A 24,283-nucleotide genomic window follows, 5' to 3' on the forward strand; every position below is an offset into this window, starting at 1 on the left:
ATGGTGCAGTGTTAATTTTCTGTCTCTAAGAGCCACCCATGTCCCGGGCCACCTGAACCTGGGGCCGGACCTTCTCTCCAAGGGGGGTCCTCTGGTGAGAGAATGGAGGTTACACCCTTTAATAGTGGCTCAGATTTGGGACCTATTTGGCATGGCGCAAATAGATCTTTTTGCTTCCAGGGTAAATACTCACTGCCCCCTGTTCTTCTCCATAATCGACCACGATGCACCCTTGGGCAGACATGCTCCTGTATCCATTTCCCCCAGTGGAAATGATATCTCCAGTTCTAGAGAGAGTGCGTCGGCATTCCCCCTCTCTCTGATTCTAGTGGCCCATTGGTGGCCCACAAGGTCGTGGTATGCAGAGATAATCAGCCTGCTAGCAGCGAGTCCTTGGCAGCTTCCTCTCCGCAGGGATCTCCTCTCTCAGGCGGGAGGAGAAGTGTTTCATCCGCGCCCAGATCTGTGGCGCCTTCATGCTTACCTGCTGAGAGGTTAAACTTGATTGCTAAGGGTTTGCCACCTAGTGTGATAGCGACAATTCAGAGCGCTAAGGCCTCATCTACTAGAGGCTTGTATGCTTATAAATGGCGAGCCTTCGAGCAATGGTGCCAGGACCGCCACACTCTCCCATTTCAGTGCTCTACTGTGGATGTTTTGACATTCCTGCAGGAGCTGCTGGATAAGGGCCTTTTATTTTCAACAATTAAGGTTTATTTAGCGGCTATATCTGCTTGTCATATTGGCTTTGACGGGGTGACACTAGGTGCACATCCCCTCGCCATACGTTTTCTGAAACGAGTTCGCCGGCTGAGGCCCGTGCTTAAGTGCAGTGTCCCTGCTTGGGACTTGTCTTTGGTGCTGGAGGCCCTTTGTAGCCCCCCGTTTGAACCCATTGAGTCTGTGGATATGAAATTTCTTTCATATAAGACTGCATTACTTCTCGCTTTGGCTTCGGCAAAGCGAGTGGGTGACCTTCATGCGCTCTCTGTGCATCCCTCCTGCACACAGTTCTCTTCTGATGGCCACAAGGTCGTATTGTGTCCAAATGCTGCCTATTTTCCCAAGATCATGCCTGCATCTTATAGCTCAATGGAGTTTGAGTTGCTGAGCTTTTGCTCCCCTCCTTTTGCATTTGAGGAGCAGAGGAGGATGCATTTTCTTTGTCCAGTGCGTGTGCTATGCACCTACATTGAGCGCACTCAGAATGTGCGTTTATGTGACCAGCTGTTTGTCTGCTTCGCTAATCCAAATAGAGGTAGAGCTCTGTCCAAACGGAGGCTGTCCCACTGGATTATAGAAGCTATCTCACTGGCATACGGCACTGGTGGTCTTGCTTTGTCCCACAGGGTGAGAGCTCATTTCACCAGGGGGATGGCAACCTCATGGGCTCTTTTTAAAGGGGTGCCTGTAGCTGATATTTGTGCGGCAGCTAGTTGGGCATCAACGCACACTTTTGTGCGGTTTTATCGGTTGGACGTCACAGCCCCTTCGGTGGCTCATGCTAACCCGTCAACATATTCCATGTGGTCAGCCCAGCTAATTGCGGGGACATCGACCGGAAAATCCTCGTCTTCGGACTCAGACGAAGCCGGGGCTCCAGACTCGGAAAGGAGAGGGTCATGCCGTGCGACAGCCGAGCATCCCAGCACTTTTTCCACAAACGTCACCTGCCTTTCCAGGGTCGAGTGCCGGACCTGGCGACAAAACGCACAGGCTTCGGGCTCCGTCAATGGTCTCCTAGCGTGGACGATCCCCAGGCAGACAGGGCAGGCATCGTGCTGGTCGCTGTCGTGCAAAGAGAAACCGCATCCCTGAGGACAGGGGCGAACAGAAGATTTCTGCTTTGCTCGCTTCGGTTTGGAGTCCATTCCAAAACACAAAGCAAAACGCTGCACGGGAAAACTTGAAATTAGCGCTCCGCGGGCAGCCTACACACCAACTGCGCGGTGGAGGCTAACACCAACAGGGGCAGTTAAGCTAAGTTCACGTCGGCAGACAACGGAGCTAACTAGCAGCAGCTAGCTAGCCCAACTCAGCAGAGGTGTTCTCAGCGAGGTGAAGATCGTAAGAACTGAGGGATGACTGTGATGACAGCGGCTATATGTGCAGGCGGGGCTGTGCGCGTGTCATCACACGTCGACTGCCTTAAAGGCGTGATTAAAGGTTTCTTCAGCCAGGACACGCGAGGGCGTGATATCCCATACTTATGTGTTGTACCTCGTTCCTCTCCTTCAGGGAACAGAAGGTATAGACATAACTATTCGTTTTTTTTACTATTGATTAGGTGGTGAGCAAGAATTGTTGTACTTGCACTGGGTGAAGCTAATGTCTATATTTGATACTGTATATGTATTTTTCCCTTTATGACTAGTTATATAAGGGGTTTAAATGTATCATAGAAATTATGCCAGACGATTTGTGATAACTGATCCAACTAAACAAAAATTCTGTGATACTTCTCAGATTGCTGAAATGCTCCCTTTACCTCTATAAGCAGGTCAGTGGCTGCAGGTTCATTTTTGGTACACTGCTCCAGGGATTCTAGTGTCTGTATCACTGAACTGGAAAAAATACAAATAAAATTTGGTTCTCTTAATTAAATAGCCATCTTTGCTCATTCTAAGAGAGATATGAGGCGCTTAAGCCTTGTGTCGATCAAGCACTTCTTTTTTTAGCTAGCATCGGCACTTAGCAGATGCTTGGGGAAAGTGCTAGTCATGGTTTCGACTGTTGCTATGAGACGATATGAGACAACTCAAAGCTCAAAGCTCTTTGGGTATTTTGTTTTTACTTGAATCACACTGGCACATTGAGTAAATATGCTCAGCTCTTAGCACTTGCAAACAAGGAGACAAATTGGCCAGTGAAGAATGTTACAGTGGACCAAGTGATGCAGGAAATTACTGCTCAAAGTCGCTGCAGGTTTCAAACATCTGAGACGACATCTTCAAAAACACTATTAAACAATTCTCATACATGTTTTAATTCACTAGGTTAGATAAGTCATACTAACATATCTTCTCCACATCTATTTCATACAGCACATGGAGTTAATAGGGCTGTAGCCAACATATACAGAAATAACAGAGCAGGTGTTGTTTGTGTTGACTGTATGTGTAAGAAGTGGACCGTGGCTAATGAGGGGAGATACACTAGAATGCTTCTGTCCAAAATGAATGCTTTCAATCATTTAAAAAAAAGTGACATAAGTGCTGGCATCCTTTAGGAATTAAGCACTTTGGAGAATAATTTTTCTCTGCTTTTGTTCTGCCAAATTATGCACTGTCAGGATCTCCAGACTTTCCATGTAAAATTGACTTGTAATAACTTCCATGACAAACACGAAGCCAGCTCATTTTAGCTCACATTAACCACACTATAGGTATTTTGTACCTATTGTAACATGTTACTACTAATTAATGCACTATGACCCAAATCTCTTTTTATATAACAGACCTGTGATTATCTTCTTGAATAATGTTAATGGAGTCTAAAAGCTACCGACATCTTAAAGGTAATGTAGAAAGTGTAAATGAGGAGGGGGAAAAAATGCTTTTTTTGTGTTCATTTTCTTCTCATTCATCCACTAACAGCAGCTGTGTAATGGCTGTGCATAAGCAGACGTTTGAAGTTCAGCTTTATCCTAAAGGACATATGGACATTAAGAGCTGGGGATTAAACCAATCATTCATTCAGCAGACATCTGCTTTCCTTTTTCTCCTGCCACTGCCAACTTGTACTGTAAGATGAGGCAGATGAAATTAACGTGACTAAGTTTGTTTAGACTTGACTCGATTTGACTCGATTCAATTCAAACTTAAAGTTTTAAATGTAATTGAATTTACATGAATTCATCTAAAGGATAGAGTCACACTAACTGGAGGTGAGAGCTCGGCGGATGGAAAGAGATGAAGAAGAAGACAGAGATCAGCAGGAGAGCAAGATAGATGGGCTGAAGAAAGGATGAGGAATAGCGAGGGGGAGCACTGAGACAGCAGGAGAAATGGGTGATGGGACGCCATTACCTCCCTTACATTACTGCTCTGTTTATCTTGTGAGCACACTCAATCACCGTGGACCTGTGCTCAGCTGGAAGGACACACAAACGCATAAATAGTGGCATCCGGACATATTTGTATTACTATTTCAAACAAGCCATTAAGTAACAGTTCCTCCATTTGTTGTAGTTATAGTGATAGGAGAAGACAGATGTGCAGCACACACACATATGCAATTTTTGGGTGACTGTGCATCTGGATGATGTAGATAGTCCACAATTCAATTCTCGTGCTCATTTCTAATCATTTCTACTCTTAAATGTTATCATCAGAAAGGAAGAGACGAGGTCAGAGATAAACATGAAACAGAAACACAGACACATTTTGCAATCTTTTATTTTTTAACAGAAAAATCAAGCAACAGTAGTTGAACTTTGAGAGATGGTTTTCACTGACAGCTATTCAAACAGTTGCATTGTCTGGCTCAATATGCATCAGTCAGTAGTCAGAGCTTTGCTGACGGCCCTGCGAGAAAAAAAGACCTGAGATAAAATCAGCTGCTTTGTGTCCTCTCACAATTTTACAGTCAATATCAGACCGGCAGCCTTTTCTTGTTATGTGTTATTCAGCTATTTCTGAGACATGCTGTGTGTTAAACAGAGTAACACAGAGCAACTTTTGGAACGTTAATAAGACTCAGAATTGTCATTGGACACTAACTCAGATCCTCATTGATTCCTTGGACGTTGAAATAGAAATAAGTAGAAACAACTGCCTTTCTCACATCCTCTGAAAGGACGGCACCAGCCATTTCAGCAAGTCGCACAAAAAATATTCAAATGACAAAGCAGCTAGTTTGAGCTGTAGGAATTTACCAAGTTCGAATAGATTGTCAGCTTAACAAAGTGGGGTCTTTTTACACAGGAGATTGCATATTGGCAGTTGAAATGGGTTCCTTTCAACCATGGCAAGGAAGTTATTACGACCATGACAACAGAGGTCCTGTAACCCTGAGAAAGTAGCAGTTTGACCCATAACAAAACTCCTTATTCTCATCCAAACTGTGATCGTTTTCCAAAGCTGCAGGCAAATGGAAGGTTTTACATATCAGAACATGATAAAAAAAATATCATCTTCATACGGTTTTAAAGTTTGTTACGCACAACACCTCCTGATAAGTAAAATCATAGACTTTAAAGAGGGTGTACTTTCATCTCACTCTGTACCTAAACCTATCCAAACCACAACCACAGTTTTGAGTTTTGTCACATTAACTTTTTCTTTCATCACTGATGATGAAGGCTAAGGATACTATTTGACAATAGTAATTAGCTACTAAGTAGTGGTAACTATAGTCACCGTGATGCACTTGTGCACATATGACCTAGTTAGCGCTCCGTGTGATTGCTACTTATCATGTTTTTGCAGGCGCTCCTAAGAAGCAATCACACAGAGCGTAGAGCAGAAGGAGCATCCACTTCAAAAAATACCTAAAGCTGTCCAGTAAAACGGCTTTACGCACCTTGGGCTGTTGAATCAGAGTGTGAAATGAACAAGCGGAGAATATTAAATTGGCTTTTGGATGGTTGCAAAACTGCATGGATAGCACAAGGCACATCACAAGAGAAAAGTACACATCAAGTGTGCTATACCATTGGAAAGTGGTGGGCTTTTTTTTTTTTTATTTTGCAGATTTTTCTGTGCGATCACTCCTCGGGGGAGATAAAAGCACAGTACTTACATACAATATGAGGCTGGCATAGAGAGTTTCTTTCTCTCCTCCTTACTTTCTTCTCCTGCCCTCCCTCCTCCCTTGTCTACTGTGATGAATGGTTTTGATATTGGCTGTGTGTGTGTGTGTGTGTGTGTGTGTGTGTGTGTGTGTGTCTGTGTGTGTGTGGGGGGTGGGGTTGGGGGGGATGAGGTGCCTGTGTTCATACTGGACAGCCCAAGGGGGTTTTAGCTATCGTTAGTACTCCTTAAAGATGACTGAAAAAAAACACTGTCTCTTACTCACTCACACACACACACACACACGCATGCATGCACACACTATAGATTATCCCTATTTAAAAAACTGCATCCCATATGGTAGCAAAGCCCTGTGACAGGTGATGTGTAGTCTCCGTCGTTCTTTCCCTCTTATCATTTCCCTCCCCCTTCCTTACTCTCTCCATCTTTTATCTCAGAAGTTGCAGACCTCACTGTTGAGACAAAGTTTTTTGTAGCGCGTTGTATATGCTGCTCCAACTGCGCGTGCAGATGTGGGAGTCTGTGTGTGCATGCATGTTTTACTGGTGTATCAAGCTGTGAGCAGATCTGCTTTGGGCTGGAACTTTGCTTTGAGACTTTTTGTCAGGTTCTCCATTACAAGATTGATAACACGCCTCGGTAAAGACAATCCTGGGGACATTCAAGCATTGTTTTGTTTCATAAATGGTAAGATATTTAGGAAGGTGGACTATTTATTGCAATTGCTACTTAAATGGTAAATGGCCTGTATTTGTATAGCGCCTTTCTAGTCCCTAAGGACCCCAAAGCGCTTTACACAACCTGTCATCCACCCATTCACACACTGGTGATGGCAAGCTACATTGTAGCCACAGCCACCCTGGGGCACACTGACAGAGGCGAGGCTGCTAGACACTGGCGCCACCGGGCCCTCTGACCACCACCAGTAGGCAACGGGTGAAGTGTCTTGCCCAAGGACACAATGACCGAGACTGTCCAAGCCGGGGCTCGAACCGGCAACCTTCCGATTACAAGGCAAACTCCCAACTCTTGAGCCGATCGTGGCTCAAGAGTTGGGAGTTTGCCTTGTAATCGGAAGGTTGCCGTTTAGTGTGATCATTTTTGTAAGTTGTGGGGCGATCGTGCCCCACAACTTACAAAAATGATCACACTAAACGGTGGCACATCAGTCGTGTGGCTGTGTGTGTTGGTGTTTGAGGCTTGTAAGTGCAGCATCATTCTTAACCTGGTTATGTTAGTTTTCAATTGCAGTAAATCTCTGTGACGTGTGGGCAGCAGAATCTTTTCTAGAAGAGCCTCATGTTCCAAAGTAATGTGCTGAGCTAAGAGATATGAACTTGAGACACTAATGAGATGTTACCAAAATGCGATCGCTTCCTCACGACTACACAGAAAACAGAACTGCTGATTGGTCGTGTCCATGGCTCATTGGACTGAGACAATAACAGTTACAACTCACATCGGTGTTCAATCACTTGTGCATGTAATTCCCTTGCTCCCCATTTTATTAGAACCCTCCATTTTCAGAGTTGACTAATGCAGGAAAATGCCACAAACTTAATATTAAGAAGCAATTTTTGAAGCTCATTATAGCCCTGATGTGCAGGCTTCACACCACATTAAGACAGGTTATTAAAAATGTTCAAAACCAGAAGTGACTCTTTACGAAATGTCAATTTCATGTTTGTGCAATTCAAAAAATGAGGAAGAAGTCTATTTTTTTGATATGCTTTCCACTCCATTTTTGTAGGGTGGATGATGTTAAAGAGCTCATTTAACTTAAAACATCATCTGCTTCCACATCTGACAAACTAGCTTTGGTACCGCATTCCAGCAAAGCAGTGAGTGAAAACAGCTCGGAGCAGTGTGACAAACTTGGAGAATACTGACGCCAAAAGACACCTTAGGGGTATTTGACACCCTGGCATGAGAACTAGAGGTGGGTTTTGATTAACGATTTATGGATTAAAATTGATTCTGGGTTGGATAACGCGATATCAATTAATTAAAATCCTGAATCAATTTTTAAATATAAATTTATTTTGCCCGAAACGCCAGAATCTCAGGTTAAACCTCACAAAATTTCTACAACCACCAAACAGCTAAAACAGTAAATGAGAGCAGGTACACAGATTCTGCACAAAGACGTGAACACAAAACACGACCCAACGCATCCGAATCAGTGAGATGTTGCCTTTCTCACCCGACGCACGTATGTGGACACGGACACGCCGTCGGTGCTGAAAGCCGACAGCTCACTGATTTTGAAGTGTCAGTGGGCGCTTTGTGTTTACGTCCTTTTTGCGCTAGATTCTGAAGCTGCAGGTTTTATATCTCTCCAAACAATACTGACTGAACCAGCAGCCAAAGACAATCCAAACTACGCTTCACATTTCGCTTCACATAAACATAGTCACGAATTTCCTCTTACTTTTGCTGTTTTGCTTCCACCACGATAAAATCACACTTCATGTAGAGCTTGCTCTCTCTCTAAATCAATAATCAAAACCCACCCCTACTTATTACCCACCAGTCTACGGTGTTGGCCGCTGTTTTGTTTTTGTTTTTTTTACGTACTTCCGACAAGAAGGTAAGGCAAGTTTATTTATATAGCACAATTCAACAACAAGGTGATTCAAAGTGCAAATAAAAAGCATGATTTAAAAATTATTTTAAAAAAAACAGTAGATAAAATCAGTAGTTAAAATGTAAATTTTGAAATTTAAGCTTAACATTGTGGATTTGGTGTTTTATTCAAATGCAGCTGAGAATAGGTGAGTCTTCAACCTGGATTTAAATAAACTGAGTGTTTCAGCTGATCTGAGGCTTTCTGGGAGTTCCAGATATGTGGAGCATAAAAGCTGAATGCAGCTTCTCAGTGTCTGGTTCTGATTCTGGGAACTGATAAAAAACCGGATCCAGATGACCTGAGAGATCTGGAAGGTTCGTACACGTGAGGATGATACCAAACAAGGCAAAGTAAATAGTTTTTAAAGCTGAAATGTAGAGGGAAAATTAAAAGTAGTCATTTCTGCTGTTCAATACTGAACAAATTTAAACTTTTTAAAATTATGCAAAGTTGCAAAATGCTTAGCTGTCTCTAATCAAACCTCTGTAACTTTGCTCTGCTTCATTTCGTTTTTGACTGCACAATATTTTTAAGGTCATCTGCTATAAAAACCCAGACCAGGAAAACCGCCTTCATGTTTTTCTGTGTTTTATCCTCAGTTACTTTGACACAAAGGAATCTGCTGTGATGCTTACATCTTTGATAACATCTCACAAGTGTCAGCTTTCTTTTTATAGATGTAAAAATATAGATATGTATTGGTAAGTGATCAGGATTATAATATTTCTGACTGTCTGAGGCAAAATTTCCCCAATTCAAATCGAATCAAATCGAATCGTGGATCGAATCGATTCTAGAAATCAGTGACGATACCCAGCCCTAATGAGAACACATTTTGCAGACAAATTTGTGTTTCTAAATGTGTTCTGCAATTACATTTGGAGCTCTGGATACGATTTATTTCCTAAGTTAAGCATGTTGGTTGGTTAGACTGCGTGATGGACCTATAAAGCACATGATAGTAAGACCAGAGATTAATGTTTACATACGTGCATTTCAGCTTTGCAGAAATTAAGGTGAATATCATAAACAGTGTTGGGCAAGTTACTTTGAAAAAGTAATTAATTATAGTTACTAGTTACTTCTTCAAAAAAGTAACTGAGTTAGTAACTGAGTTACAAGATTCTAAAAGTAATTAATTACTTGAAAAGTAACTATTGCTTTACTTTAAAAAAAAAAATGTTTAACCCTCTGGGGTCCAGGGTATAATTGGCCATTTTTGACTACTTTTAATTTTCCCTCTACATTTCAGCTTTAAAAACTATTTACTTTGCCTTGTTTGGTATCATCCTCACGTGTCTGAATTTATAGTTATGTTTTCATTTTGACATACTGTATTAACACAATTAACAATTGATCTAAAATCAGACAAAAAACATAAAATCCGAGTAGAAAGTTATTATTTTTACTGTAACAACCACAAACATGTTTAATGAATCCTATTTCATAACTTTAAATGCAAATATAAATTGTCAATTTTAAAATCATATGCACAAGTTTTGCAAACAACAAAGTTATTTGCAGCCTTTTACCCTTTGTTATAACCATTTCAAACTATTTACAGAACAATCAGCTGTTCTGCATTCAATAAGATGCCACACAAATTATTTGTGCCACTTCAAAAAAATAATTTCCATCCACTATAAAGGAGAACATCACAGCCTGATACCTGCAGGTCTGACAGCAGGTGTATCACTCCTTTTTCTACCTGGAGACAGCAGTCGCCTCATTGTTCTGAAACACAACACCAAACTATCCACAACACTACACACTAACTACACAAGACAACACATTAACTACACACTCCAAACACGCTAAACGTCACAAATCTCTCTAACGGTAACGGCGTTGTAACGATGGGAATAGTACTGAAAAAAGTAACGCCGTTACTTGTAATGTCGTTATTCCCATCACTGATCATAACCTCTGCTTCAACAAACATTTATGGCAGGTTCTTGGGCACCGCGCTGATTGTTTGTTGTTGCACTCCTTCTGTGACGTCACCACAGACCATTGCTGTTCGCATTCGCTCTTATAGGCACACTGAGCTCACTGCAGTCTTTTCTGGAACAATAAGTGTCGCCAAAAAGAAAAAGTCTTTGTTGATGTAGGACTAGAAAAAGTCAAAAAAGTTAGCAAAACTATGGCAAATATTTCTTTTGTTTAGTTTTCTCCAGAATGTCTTTTCAGGCTGTTGCAACATCTCCCACAGCATAATGTGAGACTCCTTGAGAAGCTCCTACACTGATATAAGTCTATACGATCCTGTCGGTAAAAATCGGTTTTTACCAACAAGACTGTATACTCACACAAGTACAGAAAACTTGAGAGCTGCTGAAGTTACACCAAAGCGTGCAAGTGGAAATTTCACTGTAAAAGAAAAACCTGTGGGTTTGCAAATGAAATGCACTGTAAGATTTGCTAATATATTTACTCTATATGAACATATTCTCTAGGTGACTGAGATAGACAGCCAATAACCTCAACTCACTGTGAACTGCAGAAAATTAGTAACATTTAACTCACCTCAGTCACAGGATAAATGATCCGAAAGTAAGAACTAGAGTGTCCAAGTATTTATTTTTACATATATTTGATAGCAGGGAGTGAGCCATAGTGTCACCAACTATTAGTATTCCCTAAATGGGATAACACTAAAGGCCACACAAGTACTGTAGTTGCCTCTCTCTTGGGTACCTGTCCTCATTTTCCCCAGTCATTATTCTTATTCTTAGAAGCCTCGGGGACAGGCCCTGGGGGAGGAGCTGGGGAGGAGTGAGGAGGATGAACAGGTGCAGAGAAGCAGAAAGATGCAATCAAAGAGAATAAAGAAGTAAGTGTGGTAGTTCTACCCAGGAGCATTTTCTCCTGATGTCCCTCACCCCTGACCCGACATTCAACCCTGTATTCAGACACTGGTCCTAAAAAAAGACATATTATGAATGCTCTTTGAAGCAGCTGTGCATGTGTGTGTGTCGGTGTGTGTCAGTGTGTTAGTGTAAACGTCAGTGTGTGCTTGTGTTTATTAATGTGAAGACCTGACTCCCAACACATTCAAATGGCTATGAGTGCATTTAAGGACTAATTTCCAAGCCTTTTCTATTCCTTCACTGCCCTCCAGAGCAGTATTTCCTCACTTTCTCTTTCTCTCTGTTTGTAAATATCTTTCTCTACCTCTTCTTTTCCTCTGCACTGTCTGCTTGGCAGACTTTACACTCTCTTGCTGTCAGAGCCCCTCGTGGGTTTTGGAACTACTCTCTTCCTCTCTTGCTTTTCTCTCTCTCTCCATTTCTTCTTTCCTTCCCTCACTGAGAACAACCGAAGCCTCCGTTTTCTCTCTGCTTGAGGCAGTTTTGTGAAAGAGGGAAGAAAAAAGGGACGACAGAGCAAGATAGACGGGAGAAGTAGGCAGACAGAGAAATGAATGGCCTTATTCACAAGCACAGCAAAACCAGACACACACACACACACACACACACACACACACACACAGTAGGGTACATAGCAATCTATCATTCTCAATAATCACTGCCCCTGTTTATGAAGCTGTTGTGGCTCAGTTATCCTATTAGCTATGTTCTACTGGAGAGGATTCGATATGAAATCCATAAGGTGGTCGAATGTTCTTCCCAGACTATTGATTTTCAAGGTTTATCTTGTCTTTATAATGCTACTAATTAGCCCACTTGAGGCATGGTGTCCCTGAAAATGTCTGATCAATTGTTTTCTGCATGTTTGCAGATTTTTGCATTATAAATATGTTTTATTAAACTGGATAAACATATCCCATGAGATTCAAAAAACTCTTTAGGTAGCTCTTCTAGGGAGAAGAATGCGTTATAATAATGTCTCCGGGAAGGAAACCACAAAAATATTTAATTCTTCATAACTCGTTTATGCCTCTTGCTTATATTGCTTATACTGCTGTGCATACCTCTTTATTTTGGTGCTGAACAATTGGCCATTGCTTAAAAAGCTCTCGGATGCCTCCTAATTTTGATCTATTTTATAAAGTAGTGAGCATTTTCTCTCAAAGAATATTAATCTTTAGGCTTTTAGCCTGACTTCATACCTTTTTTCTTTTCTTTTCTGCTCATAAATAGAGTGGATAAAAAGCTGCTTTCTTGATTTAAAAATAAACGTGTGTAAAAAGTGTGCATGATTGTCTATTACAGAAGCATCTGTTAACCTGTTTGCTTTTTAAGAAGAGCTGTGGGGAAAAGTGTTTCATGTGTTTTACTGTTGCATGATTTTATAGAAAACATACCATTGGGTATCCTTGTTGGTCTTCAGACAACAATTCTAAAGAACCAAATGGGAGAAAACAGTAAAACAATTTTACAGGCATATTATGAAATTTCTTTTCTTTTCTAACCTTTGTGGTGCCGGCAGCTTTTTGCAAGGAGTTGCTCCATTGTGTCATAATCTCCAGTATGGTGTATTATATGGGAACTAATCTGAAATCCATACAGTGACTTTGCTCTCTGCCAGATTTTATTGATCTCCAAACTCCTATCTTGTCTTTATAATGGTCCTCTTTAACAGAGCTTTTGATGCCCATACAAATGTAGTGCTTCACTGTGTAATAAACGAAACTTCTAGAATGGTGCAGTGGTTAGCACTGTCACCCCACAACAACAAGCCCCTGGGTTTGAACCCACTGGTGGCTGGGTCCCTTCTGTGGGGAGTTCTCCACATGTCTGTGTGGGTTCTTTTTAGGTTTTTAGAGACCACAATAAACCAGGAGTTCCACAAACAGACAAAGCTGGATCAGATAACTCAAGAAAGACTCTGTGGCTACAAACACACACACACATACACACACAGAGGTATAATCAGCAGGAATGGATACAGCTGGGTAACAAGAGATAGGTGATGACAATCAGGAACATGAGCCAGGGAGGAAGTACAGGTCAGAGCAAGACATTAGAAATTACCAGAGCAAAAAATGAACATTAATCCTAACTGGCACAATGTGTTTTTGAATAGAATAACTAATTTCACATACAGTAGGAGTCTCAGTCACTGTGGACATTTTACTGTTCAAAGGATCATCCTCAAGCAGTTAAATATTTTTTCTTTGAAAATCTGGACTTTCACTTTTGCTGCGCTGGAACAAAAAAGCACAGGAGCTTGCTTCTCCAGAGCTTACCCCTGGGTAAATGAGTTAAACGTGAACTTTCAGTGTAAGCCATTGTGCAGTTCATTTGTCTATAATTATATTGCACATAAAATTGATTATTGGTATTCACCACGTCCCCACTCCCCACCCCATTCTTGGGTACTACTGCTCTACCCTGTAGGCAGCCCCAGGCAATGTCAGGGAAAATGCACCTTATGGCTTTTAAACAAGCTTGTACTCCTCATTTGCTCATGTGTGTGCTTTATTTTGGCCTTTGCCTCAAGATAATGGGAGATCACAGACTGAGAATTGCATGTGTGCTTTGGAGGATGGAGGGATGCTTGTGTGTGAAGGTAACTACAGCATCTACAGTATGGGTCTGTATATGCGTACACTCAAAAAAAATAATTCATTGGATGAACGTAATTTCATCTTGCCACTTATATTCCATCTAAACAAATCATGTTATATTAATCCATCTTGATTGTGTTGTTTCCACACAATATATGTTTGTTGTTGTTTGTACCAAGTTAGTCTACTTAAATTTATTTAAAGTCATGTTATATTGTTTAAACACTTTGGCAAGTGAAAAGTCAGTCTTGTTACATGAACTAGTAAAATATTTGTTTGTTACACCAGTGATAATCTTGTTGAATGAACAAATGTAACTTCTGTCTGTAGTGCATGTTGTGTTCATATTACATAATGTTCAACAAAAAAATTCAACGGATTTAGAGCAACTTCCAATCCACCCATCCTCTTATCTTTATCTGGGCTGCGGAAGTGATAGGGTAAGAGGGGCAGGGTACATCCTGGACAGGTCGCCAGACTATCACATAGAGACAAACAACCATTTGCACTTTAACACCTTTGGGTAATTTAGAATCACCAATTACCCTTACCCTAATAACTGCATGACTTTTAACTGTGGAGGAAACCAGAGTACGCAGAGAGAACCCATTGCAAACTTGGCCAGATTGTGGACTTGAACCCAGGACCTTCTTGCTCTGAGGCAACAGCACGTACCACCATGGCATTGAACCATGGTGGTACTCAACAAAAGTAGGAAAGCTATGCTTGATGCAGAATTTTCTTTATGTTTTTGTCCTTGACAAGTTAAACCATAGTAAATAGTAATACATACAATACACGTGGTGTGTATGGTTGTCTGCCTCTTCCTGTGGTTTGACATCTCGTGTAATCTTGTGAATTTCGTGAGTCCAGGCAACTAACCACTCTTCCTAGATTGTATCATGTCATCTGAACAAGAACAAATTAAGTTTTTGAATTTCATGCACATCCAACGTGATTTAATTACAGAAGGTATCTATTCTCTCTGCTATGTTAACAAAAGAAAAGCAAGAAGCTGTCGTAAAGACATCAGCATCATGGTGAGGAATTTGAGAGGGAAAATGGTTAAAGAGCAAACAACACCAGAAGCAAAGAGAGCGACTCTGTTAGACTGTGAATTATTGTACTGTTTCAGCAACATTCTTTCTTCCCTGTTATGCAAATTGGACAAATTTGAATGTGAAAACAAGAAATAAAGTGATTTTGCAGAGTATGCAGATGATTGAGAGGGCTTTCTATATAAGCACAGAGATACAAATCAGAGAATAACATGGACGGCCGTGGATGTAGAGGCTTGAGTAATGCAGACAAAGGAAGGACATCAGATTTATGGAAGGGTATGCGCAGAGAAACAGAGATGTTTGACAGACAGAGCGAGTAATTAAGAATCAAAAAACAGACTGTACATTAACAAAAAAGGAGATGCTCGTGAACAAGTGAAGGGGGAGCAACTAGATGTAAATGTAGGAGATGTCCCTGGAGACCTATTGTGTCCAGTGCTTTAACTGTGGTGATGATGTACCATGCCGCTGGTCCCTTCCTCTCATTAAAGCTTTATGAAGCAAGCTTAGCACACATTTTATTACAATGACGCCACTGTCTGGCACATTCCAGCCTTGCGGCAGGGTGGTGTTGGTGGAGAGGGTTTCAGAAAAAAAAAAAGCCAATAGAGGCATAGATCAGAAAGGGAATCAAGAGAGAAAGGAAGACAATGAGTGTAAGAAAGGCAAAACCAACATCAGGAAGCACGAATAGAAAAAAGAAGAAGCGATAGATGGAGAACAGAAGCTAAGAATGAAAGCTCAGATGAATGAAAAGTGGGATTTCAGTTATGTGCTCTGGGCCTGTGTGTATAGTTGCAGCTGTCTTGGTATTGTATAAAAATAGACTGGTTTGGGATTAAGGCTATCAATATTTCTTTAGGTTTTGATGGAGGCCCATGAGGTAGAGGGAAAATTCAAATTTGAAGACAAGTGATGTCATAAGCTGCATCTAAGCCAGAAGTTTCAGTCAAATTTCAAAAGAAGTCATCAGCTGGCACAGGAGCTCTGCTCCAATCTGCTACCCAGGATGTCAGCTCACATGTTCAGTGCTTCAGTTCTATTATTTCTCATTCTGCTGGGTTTTTTCCTTAACTCAAAATAGTTGATCCTTTTACCACAAATTCATCCAAAATCAAGCCAGTTGTACTGAGATTTATACATACAAATGGATTTTCTTTAGCATTTATAATAGATGAAACTCCAAGTACTGCACTTTCCTGGCACTTCACTAAAAAAGTACAATCTTTTTTTATTATCTTATAACACAACCTCATTTCAGCATCGCTTATGTTACGCTCATGTGCACTGAAATATCAACCGAAATCTGGGAAAAAGTTGTAAAACTCATTTGTGAAGACACTAAGAACATTGACTTTAAGAACGCCATGACTCAGCTACTGCTGAATGACGCATGCTAAGTACGTCTAGTATGCTAGTTCTCTGAATTGAAGACATTTAGCTCCTGTCATAATCAGAGACTAAATCCCTGCCTTATCGCCTCCTGGGTGTAGGGGCCTCAGCTTTGTTTAATTGCCACAAGCCCAAGCGTCAAAGCTGCATCTCCCTCAGTGTTTACCCCCACTGAGGCTTATAGCTGATAATGGAATTACTCTGAGTCCCAGGGGGAGGGAGAGCAGGAGGAACAGGAAGAGGAGGCAGCTATAGATGAAGGAAAGTGGATGATGGTGGAAGCTGAAAGAGAGAGGATGGATGGAGCATCTGCCTGGAAAACTAAAGAAAGGGGCAAAGGTATGAGGTGATGTGATGCACAAGAAGATAAATAGAGGGAGAAAGACAGGAAGGAATTTAGAGTAATGCCTGACAGTTGCCAAAAGCAAACCCTGCAGTCTTCGTGCCTTACTGTTTACTCCAGTGTGACGTATGATGGGGCGGAGAATGAATTATGATGCAGGGTAGAGCTGAAGTCTAAAAACATGGCTGTTTGAAAGAAAGGAAGAATGGGACTTAGAAAAGAAAGAGGAGGAGGGAATAAGAGGATAAAAGAGAAAGTGGGCAGCCGAAGTGAAACATTAAATCCTATAAAAAGAAATAAATGATGACACAGTTTTCTTAGACTTCACTCGCTTAATTTCTGTCCTCTTCTTTTTTTGAGAATATGGAGGATTCCTCTATTCACATACCAAATGCTTTTTTCTTGGTTGAGCTACAAAGATGAATGACAAAACAAAGCAGAGGGTAGAATTTTGCAGAAGCGACATAGCGGAAGATGTCAGAGCTTTTTAGTCTTCTCTCTGTCATGTTTGAAAGCTTCCGGATGTTTGGCGACTGAGCTGCAGTGCTGTAGCAGAAAATGACTATATTTGAAGTGAACTCGTGGCTTGGTCTCGGATTTTTTATTTATTTATTTGGCTCTGCATGTCTGTATGTGTGCAGAGATGGATCTTAAGGATCTAAAAGCTGTTAGGAGTTTGGATTTCATTTTAATTTTCTCAAAAAAGGCATAAGAAGCAACATGAATTTTGGCAACTGGGAACGATTTTGTGTGAGCATTTGAAAATGTCTTGTCAGGGAGCTTAGGTTGGCGTCTGGTTTTCAACCCATGCCCCTGCAAATGTTTGTGCTTGTAATTTATAACTACATGTGGAAGTACATAAGAAGTGGCAGGGAGGGCTATTGTGTTGGGGCCTGTTTTGGGTGAAATAAAAGTCATTTTGCAAAGGCAGTCTAATGTGAAAATGACTGATGTATTTTCAAGATCTGTTCTGTTTCATTAGGCATTTGCAAAATCAGTCACACACACAACTCAAAAATAAATTAAAGAAAAAATGCAGTTTGTGGGTCTAATTAGGAGTGTAAAGTTAGTGCATAGCTGACACAAGTTGAAGCCGTCTCTCATTAAAATTGGTTCACATGTGAAACCCGATTCCACAATGTGAATTTAATTAAGGGCTTCTCCATCCTCCCTTCTTGCTGTTTTTGGACCGTTTCTCTAGCAGCTGAGTCACTGAGTATAATATAGTGTCATATAGTATTTTTGTCGACTTACCCACTTTTTTTCCTTCTTCTACCTGGATCCCTTTTGTGTCCGACACCTTATCCCCCGACCCCTCTCCATCTTCCACCTCTTCTCTGTCCACAGTCTGTTCTCAGTATTCAAGGGGGGTCTTCGCTATCTTCGGCCTTTACGACAAGCGTTCAGTAAACACGCTGACATCGTTTTGTGGGGCCCTGCACATCAGCCTAGTGACACCCAGCTTCCCCACTGAAGGCGAGGGCCAGTTCACGCTGCAGCTTCGGCCGTCCATCAGAGGAGCTTTGCTGTCCCTGTTGGACCACTATGACTGGAGCCGATTTGTCTTCCTCTACGACACAGACAGAGGTAAATGCCCAGCAATGACTGCGCTAATGTTGCATGTAAAAACAGTTTGAATATATAGTGGTCTTATGACCAAGACAAAATCTGACCACTTCTAATTTTCTTCTACTTAACTTTTATTCCTTCTGAGTTTTAAAGAGCAAAGTCAGAAAAAAATCACAGAAAAAAAATCCAAGCGCTAATGGGCAGGTGTGTCATTGTTTTCATAGGACTCAATGCCATTCTGTTAATACTACATACACCACATGATCCAGTAGCTTCTGGATCCATCCTTGGTGTTAAAAATTTTTTTAAAATTAAAGTAATAATTTTCTTTTTGATTTTTAGTATTTCACATTTAATTCAATTCAGTTCAGTTTTATTTTATAGCACAAAATCACAATAAGAGTTGCCTCATGGCACTTTATATTATAAAGGTAAACACCTCACAATTATACAAAGAAAAAACCCAACAATCATATGACCCACTATAAGCACACACTTTGGCAACAATGGGAAGGAAAAACTCCCTTTTAACAGGAAGAAACCTCCAGTAGAACCATGCTCAGGGAGGGGCAGCCATCTGCCGTGACCAACTGGGAGGTGAGACAGGATAAAGACCTGCTGTGGTTAGCTCGCTCTGCTTTATAATGTTGTAATTTGAGGTTTGCGTGCATTTGCTTAAGGTCCCGCACACTGTCTCACAGCATTGAGGGCTAGACTTCGACTGGGTCTTTGCAGCACCTTGGTTCTTTTCTTTTACAGCCTATCTGTTATAGATTTGCTGCTGAGCTTGGGATCATTGTCCTGTTGGATGACCCAAGTCCTGTGGCTTCAAAACAAGCCCCCAAATGATCAACCCTCCATGCTTGTGCTTAACAGTTGGCATGAGGTGTTTGTGCTGATATGTTGTGTTTGGTTTTCACCAATCTTGGCACTTTGCTGGGCATCTCCACTTTGGTCATGTCTTTCCAATGCAAGCATTAAAGCCTTGACATTTTTTTTCAAAAGCATCTTTGCAAACCTAAGTCATACAGCCCTGTTTTGTTTTTGTTTTTTAAGGGGAGGCTTTCTCATGGCAGCCTTTCAAAAAAAGTTGTACTTTTTTAACAGTAAATCTTCATCTAATTGTGCTGTGACAAACTTTAACATTTAACACACTTACTGAGGCCTATAGACCCTGAGACCTATTGCTTGGAGGTGTTTTGCATTTCTAAGTCCGAGCATTGCATTGTTTGACTATATGGTGGATTTCCTGGGACGTCAGCTCCTGGGAAGATTGCAGCATTGAGCTAAAACATTCCTGAATCCTCCAGAACATCAAACTGTCAAAACTTTTTCTTTCATAGAGGTGCTCAGACTTGCAGATGATCAGTTAATCAAGGACATTTGATTAGCAGCACCCAGCTGCTACTGACCCTCTTAATTCCTATAAAAGCAGTAAGGGCGTACCCCTCTTAGCCTTAACCCTTTCTTTTCTTTTTTTTTTCTTTTTTTTCATAAAGTAACTCCCATATTTAGCCCTGTGTTCTCATGGAAACACAAAGGTTTTATTACTGGCAATGGGCGACCGTGGCTCAGGGGGTTGGGAATCGCATCTGTAACCGGAAGGTCGCTGGTTCAATCCCTCGGCTCTCTGTCCTGGTCGTTGTGTCCTTGGGCAAGACACTTTACCCTACTGCCTACTGGTGTTGGCCAGAGGGGCCGATGGTGCGATATGGCAGCTTCGCTTCTGTCAGTCTGCCCCAGGGCAGCTGTGGCTACAACTGTAGCTTGCCTCCACCAGTGTATGAATGTGAGAGTAAATGAATAGTGGTATTGTAAAGTGCTTTGGGTGCCTTGAAAAGCGCTATATAAATCCAATCCATTATTATTAATGAGCAGACTTTATAAGGACAGCAGCTGAAACAGTGGTGATTTGGCACTTTTCAGCCAGAGACAAAGATTTGGCGTCAGCTCTCGCGGCGTTCACCTGCTTTTGATTCGACCATGCCAAAATGCAGCACACGCAAGTTAGTGGAGCAGGCACAGCTGATGCCCTCAGACCCTAACCACTGTCATGGGGATGCTTGGCACGTTATTTCTCTCACACACACCTACATGTGTGCACAAATAGACACACACATACACTCCCACACAGACTAATCCCCAGCCACAGGGAGTGAAACACAGGTCAAACATGACGTAAAGTCCCCAGACCGTACTATAGTGGGTGTGTGTGTGCATGTGTGTAGGTGCCTCAGCCAGCATCCTGTGGCCTTCGTTGTTTTAAGTTATTACCTGGGGGAGCAAAAGGGGAAAAAAAGAGGAAGGAAAAGGGGGAACAGGAAACACAGGTTAGGTCAGTCGTGCTGGTGGCAAAGTCAAAAAGACAGAAAATTAGCTGTGAGTCATGAGAGGAGGAGACAAACAAGGTGACGGGGGCAAGGGCTAGGAAGAGGAGAAAGTGGAGGTAGATGGGGGGGCAGTGGAGGATGGCAGGGGGAGCATTACAGAAAGGAGGAATAAGTAGACAGACAAAATCACAAGCCTCTGGGGATGTACAGTAGCATATAGCACAGGAAGGAGGGGAAATGTTTGAGAGAAAGGGGGATGGGAGGGAGAAATGGAGCGAAAGATGGATGCGTAAGAATTTGGGCTGTACTCACCCATGACTTGGCCAAGGCAGGGCCCTTCATTACAGGCTCCCATCAAGACCTGCTGCCTGTAATGTGCTGGAAAATAGGCAGTAACACTGTGATCTGTTTTATGCACCCTGCTCTGCTCCAGAGACAGCTGCTAACACGCACGCACAGAGGCACGAACTGTGGATGTCCACAGAACTGCACATGTGCATGCAAAGGCAAATGCATTCACAGACAAATTCAAATAGATTACATTAGTGCATACCCATTTCTGAAAGCATTAGATAATATGTGTAAAAACAGTACATAGGAAGGCACACATACTGCAAAACACCTGAGTAACTTACAATATAATCAGTTTGTATTCTGCAATTAGTTTTAATTCTGATTTCATTTCGATTTTTTTTGTGTTCAATACAGTTTAGTTTCTGAAGCAGATAAGCTCATTTGAGTTTAGTTTTTATCCACTCTTTCATTTTCTTCTGCCTCACCAGTTCAGGGTTGCAGGTGTGCTAAAGCGGTCACAGGGCGAAAGGCAGGGTGCAATGCAAAATGATGATTTTTAGTTTAGTTTTTATTAGCTAGTCTTAAACTGGTTATTGCAGTAAAAACAAAGCACTTTGTGAAGGCGGTTGACTCCAGGTCACGCACACCTGCTAATTCTTAATAAACAAAATCAGCAAAGTCTCATCCAGGCAGGTTGTGATGACACATGTGAACAAAATGTCAAAAACAAATTTTCTTTTAGTTTAGTGGATTTCGTAAGTTCACAAAATCTTTTTTGTCAGTTTATTTTTCTCCAAAAGTTGGGTTATTTTTTACACCAAGTTTTACCTTTTTAGAGTTTTAGGTTAAGTTTTAGGCACAGACATTTTCATTTAGACACATGTATGATTCTATATAGCATCAGTCTAGTGGTTAAAAAGGTCAAACTAGAGTGTGTGCTTTCTCGTCTTGTGTTTTAGAAGACTCCCGCTGTACTCGTGTTTCTCTGCCTTTGTGTCCATGTGACTTTCAGCGAATTGTGATATCATTTTATTTTGATTGAATCTGCTTTGCTCAGAGAGTTAGCATCAAGGTTTGTTTCAGCGCTCATTGTGATAGAAACATGGCCGCATGCCAATATTAAGAAAGAATATTGCTGTTGCATTGTGTTATTACTTATTATTACATGTTTCCCATTTGTCTTGACCCAACATGACACTTGTTCGGTGTAATATTATATCCATTGTCACTCATGTTGACACCTTCTGCTTGTTTGATCAAGTCAGATTCATTAGAAACACATTAAGAAGACAGCCTGTTCAAAGGTGTGTTGCCTCATATTGTAGAAGCAGAAGTCCATTTTATAGTTTTGATTCCAGACTATAAATACTAAGTATTTACACATGAATTACTTTTTAATCCTATTTTACTCTTAAGGGGGAAAAGGATTGAGAATTTAATTTCAATGAAATGTCAACACTGAGTGTCAGAATTCGACAGACAATTCAGACGTTACACTTTGCAGGCTGGAAGATAAAAAATTAAGTTGAAGATGCGTTAAATGCTAAGCATTTTGCCCCTAGTTTTTAAGCGTAATGCACACCTGGAAACAGTTTTGCTAATTCTGGTATAGTGTGCAAAGGTTTTACCTCAACTATGATTAGGATAACAGATTTTGAAAACACGAGCACTTTTATTTATTTAGTTTTTTTTCTGGAAAAAACAGCAAAGCATAATTTATCCATTTTTCAACTGCATCATGTACCTAGTGCAGCATTAATTCTCTTTTTTGCTTCCCTTACTCTCTGTTGTTTAGGTTATGCAATACTGCAGGCAATTATGGAGCGAGCGGGGCAGAACGGATGGCAGGTCAGGACACACACAAATGCGCAAATTCTTGGAAACCTGCTAAAACACACACACATGCACAAGAATTGTCATGCTTTCTCAGAGCGCACAACTAGTATATTAATTTAAACATCCACATGCACACACTGTGCTCCCATGCTGTGTATTCACATTTCTGTGATTAGTTCTTCAAATAGCTTTTTCATTTGCTTGAGGTTTACATGCATGACTCTATCCATGATGTCTTCTCTTGTGTTCCTGCGCGCATTTGACATGTACAGGTGAGTGCAATCTGTGTGGAGAGTTTCAATGAGGCGGCGTATCGGAGACTCTTAGAGGACCTGGATCGACGGCAGGAGAGAAAATATGTCATTGACCTGGAGCCTGAGAGACTACAGAGCATCCTGGAACAGGTACTGTTATTGGGAAATTTAACCAACAAGATTGTGAATACTTCAGTCTAAAATCCAAAATAGTGCTTAAGCCAGCAAACCATGTAACTCATGTTAGTTGAGTATGGAGGTTGAATATGGAGAGATTTGTGGTGCAGATAACTTAGCAGGATGGAAAAACATGGAATAATTAACAGGTCTATTAAATGTTAAATAATTCTGTTTTAGAGTAAGTTTGAGGTTGTTATTGCCATTTATTAATGGCTACATTACATTTACAGCATTTATAAATACTCTACAGTCCCTGGTTACAAGTAATAAAAGGAATTTTTAAAATGTAAAAAAAGAATTATCCAACTGCTGGTGCATGGAGGTCTGACACTGATCTGGATGCTAAACAAGATCATGAGATCGAGTTAATGGCTGCCCAAATATCACTGAGTGAGGGCAGAGATGACATTACTGACCTGCACTTAACACTTAATGAGATACAGCCAAAGCACAATGATGCGTTTTTAGATCCTTTTAACCACATAATAGGTTGTGTTAAGTAATGAGGTGAGACCCTGTGAGAAATAGTGAAAACAATTAGAATTAAAGTTAAGTTACTAATGACTGTAGTACCACATAATGGAGATTTTTCACCGTACCACTAGTGTCTGCCGACTGTCTGCTCCACTCAGCTGGTTGCAGCAGCTCGCCTGATGCTTTCTGACATCTGGAAAGAAAACAAGATTTGAGTTTTTCCCTGGAGTTCGTAAATGTGGAATGAAAAACTGTGACTTCCCCAACAGTGTGTGATTGCAGTAATGACAGTAAAGAGTCCTATCGCACACAGATTTCAAGCATATACCCACGTAATAAATATCAAGGCATGCGCTCGGACACCTTATGGCTGTCTGAGTTCATTAGATTGTCTGTCTTGTTTGATGGTTAAGTCTTGAGCTCTGACAGGTCTCAGGAGTGTGTGTGAGAAAGAGAGAGCGTGTGACTCAGGGCTGCAACATCCCATTGGTCCTGCCACCTGTCATTACATGTGATCCTCACTTTGCATATGTGATAAACTCACTAACACAAACATACACACAAGCACATTCACTAATGCACATACCTCTCAGAAACTCCTACAATTGAGGGCAGGGATAGCTCAGTAGGTAAAGTGGTCGCCCCATGATCGGAAGGTCGGCGGTTCGAATCCACTTAACGGCTACCCTGAGGTA

At 41.2% G+C, this 24,283-nt stretch overlaps 1 protein-coding gene across 7 annotated transcripts in view; it reads left to right on the plus strand.

Annotated features, from left to right (window-relative positions):
• Positions 1-24,283, plus strand: part of gria4a (glutamate receptor, ionotropic, AMPA 4a) — a 124,929-nt gene that overhangs the window by 43,963 nt on the left and 56,683 nt on the right. For all 7 annotated transcript variants that reach the window (XR_015124665.1, XM_086261373.1, XM_086261374.1 and 4 more), the window contains exons 3-5: positions 17,999-18,238; positions 22,640-22,692; positions 22,953-23,084. Coding sequence is in view for 6 of the 7 variants with exons in the window: in XM_086261373.1 (XP_086117499.1) it covers positions 17,999-18,238; positions 22,640-22,692; positions 22,953-23,084 (425 nt within the window). In the remaining variant the exon portion in view is untranslated. The remainder of the gene's footprint in view (positions 1-17,998; positions 18,239-22,639; positions 22,693-22,952; positions 23,085-24,283) is intronic.

Source organism: Aulonocara sp. 'chitande type north' Nkhata Bay, linkage group LG14 (assembly GCF_057382095.1).
Source record: "Aulonocara sp. 'chitande type north' Nkhata Bay isolate Kocher_YH1m ecotype deep benthic linkage group LG14, A_spYH_male_GT1.1, whole genome shotgun sequence".
In the NCBI taxonomy this organism is placed as follows: Eukaryota; Metazoa; Chordata; class Actinopteri; order Cichliformes; family Cichlidae; genus Aulonocara; species Aulonocara sp. 'chitande type north' Nkhata Bay.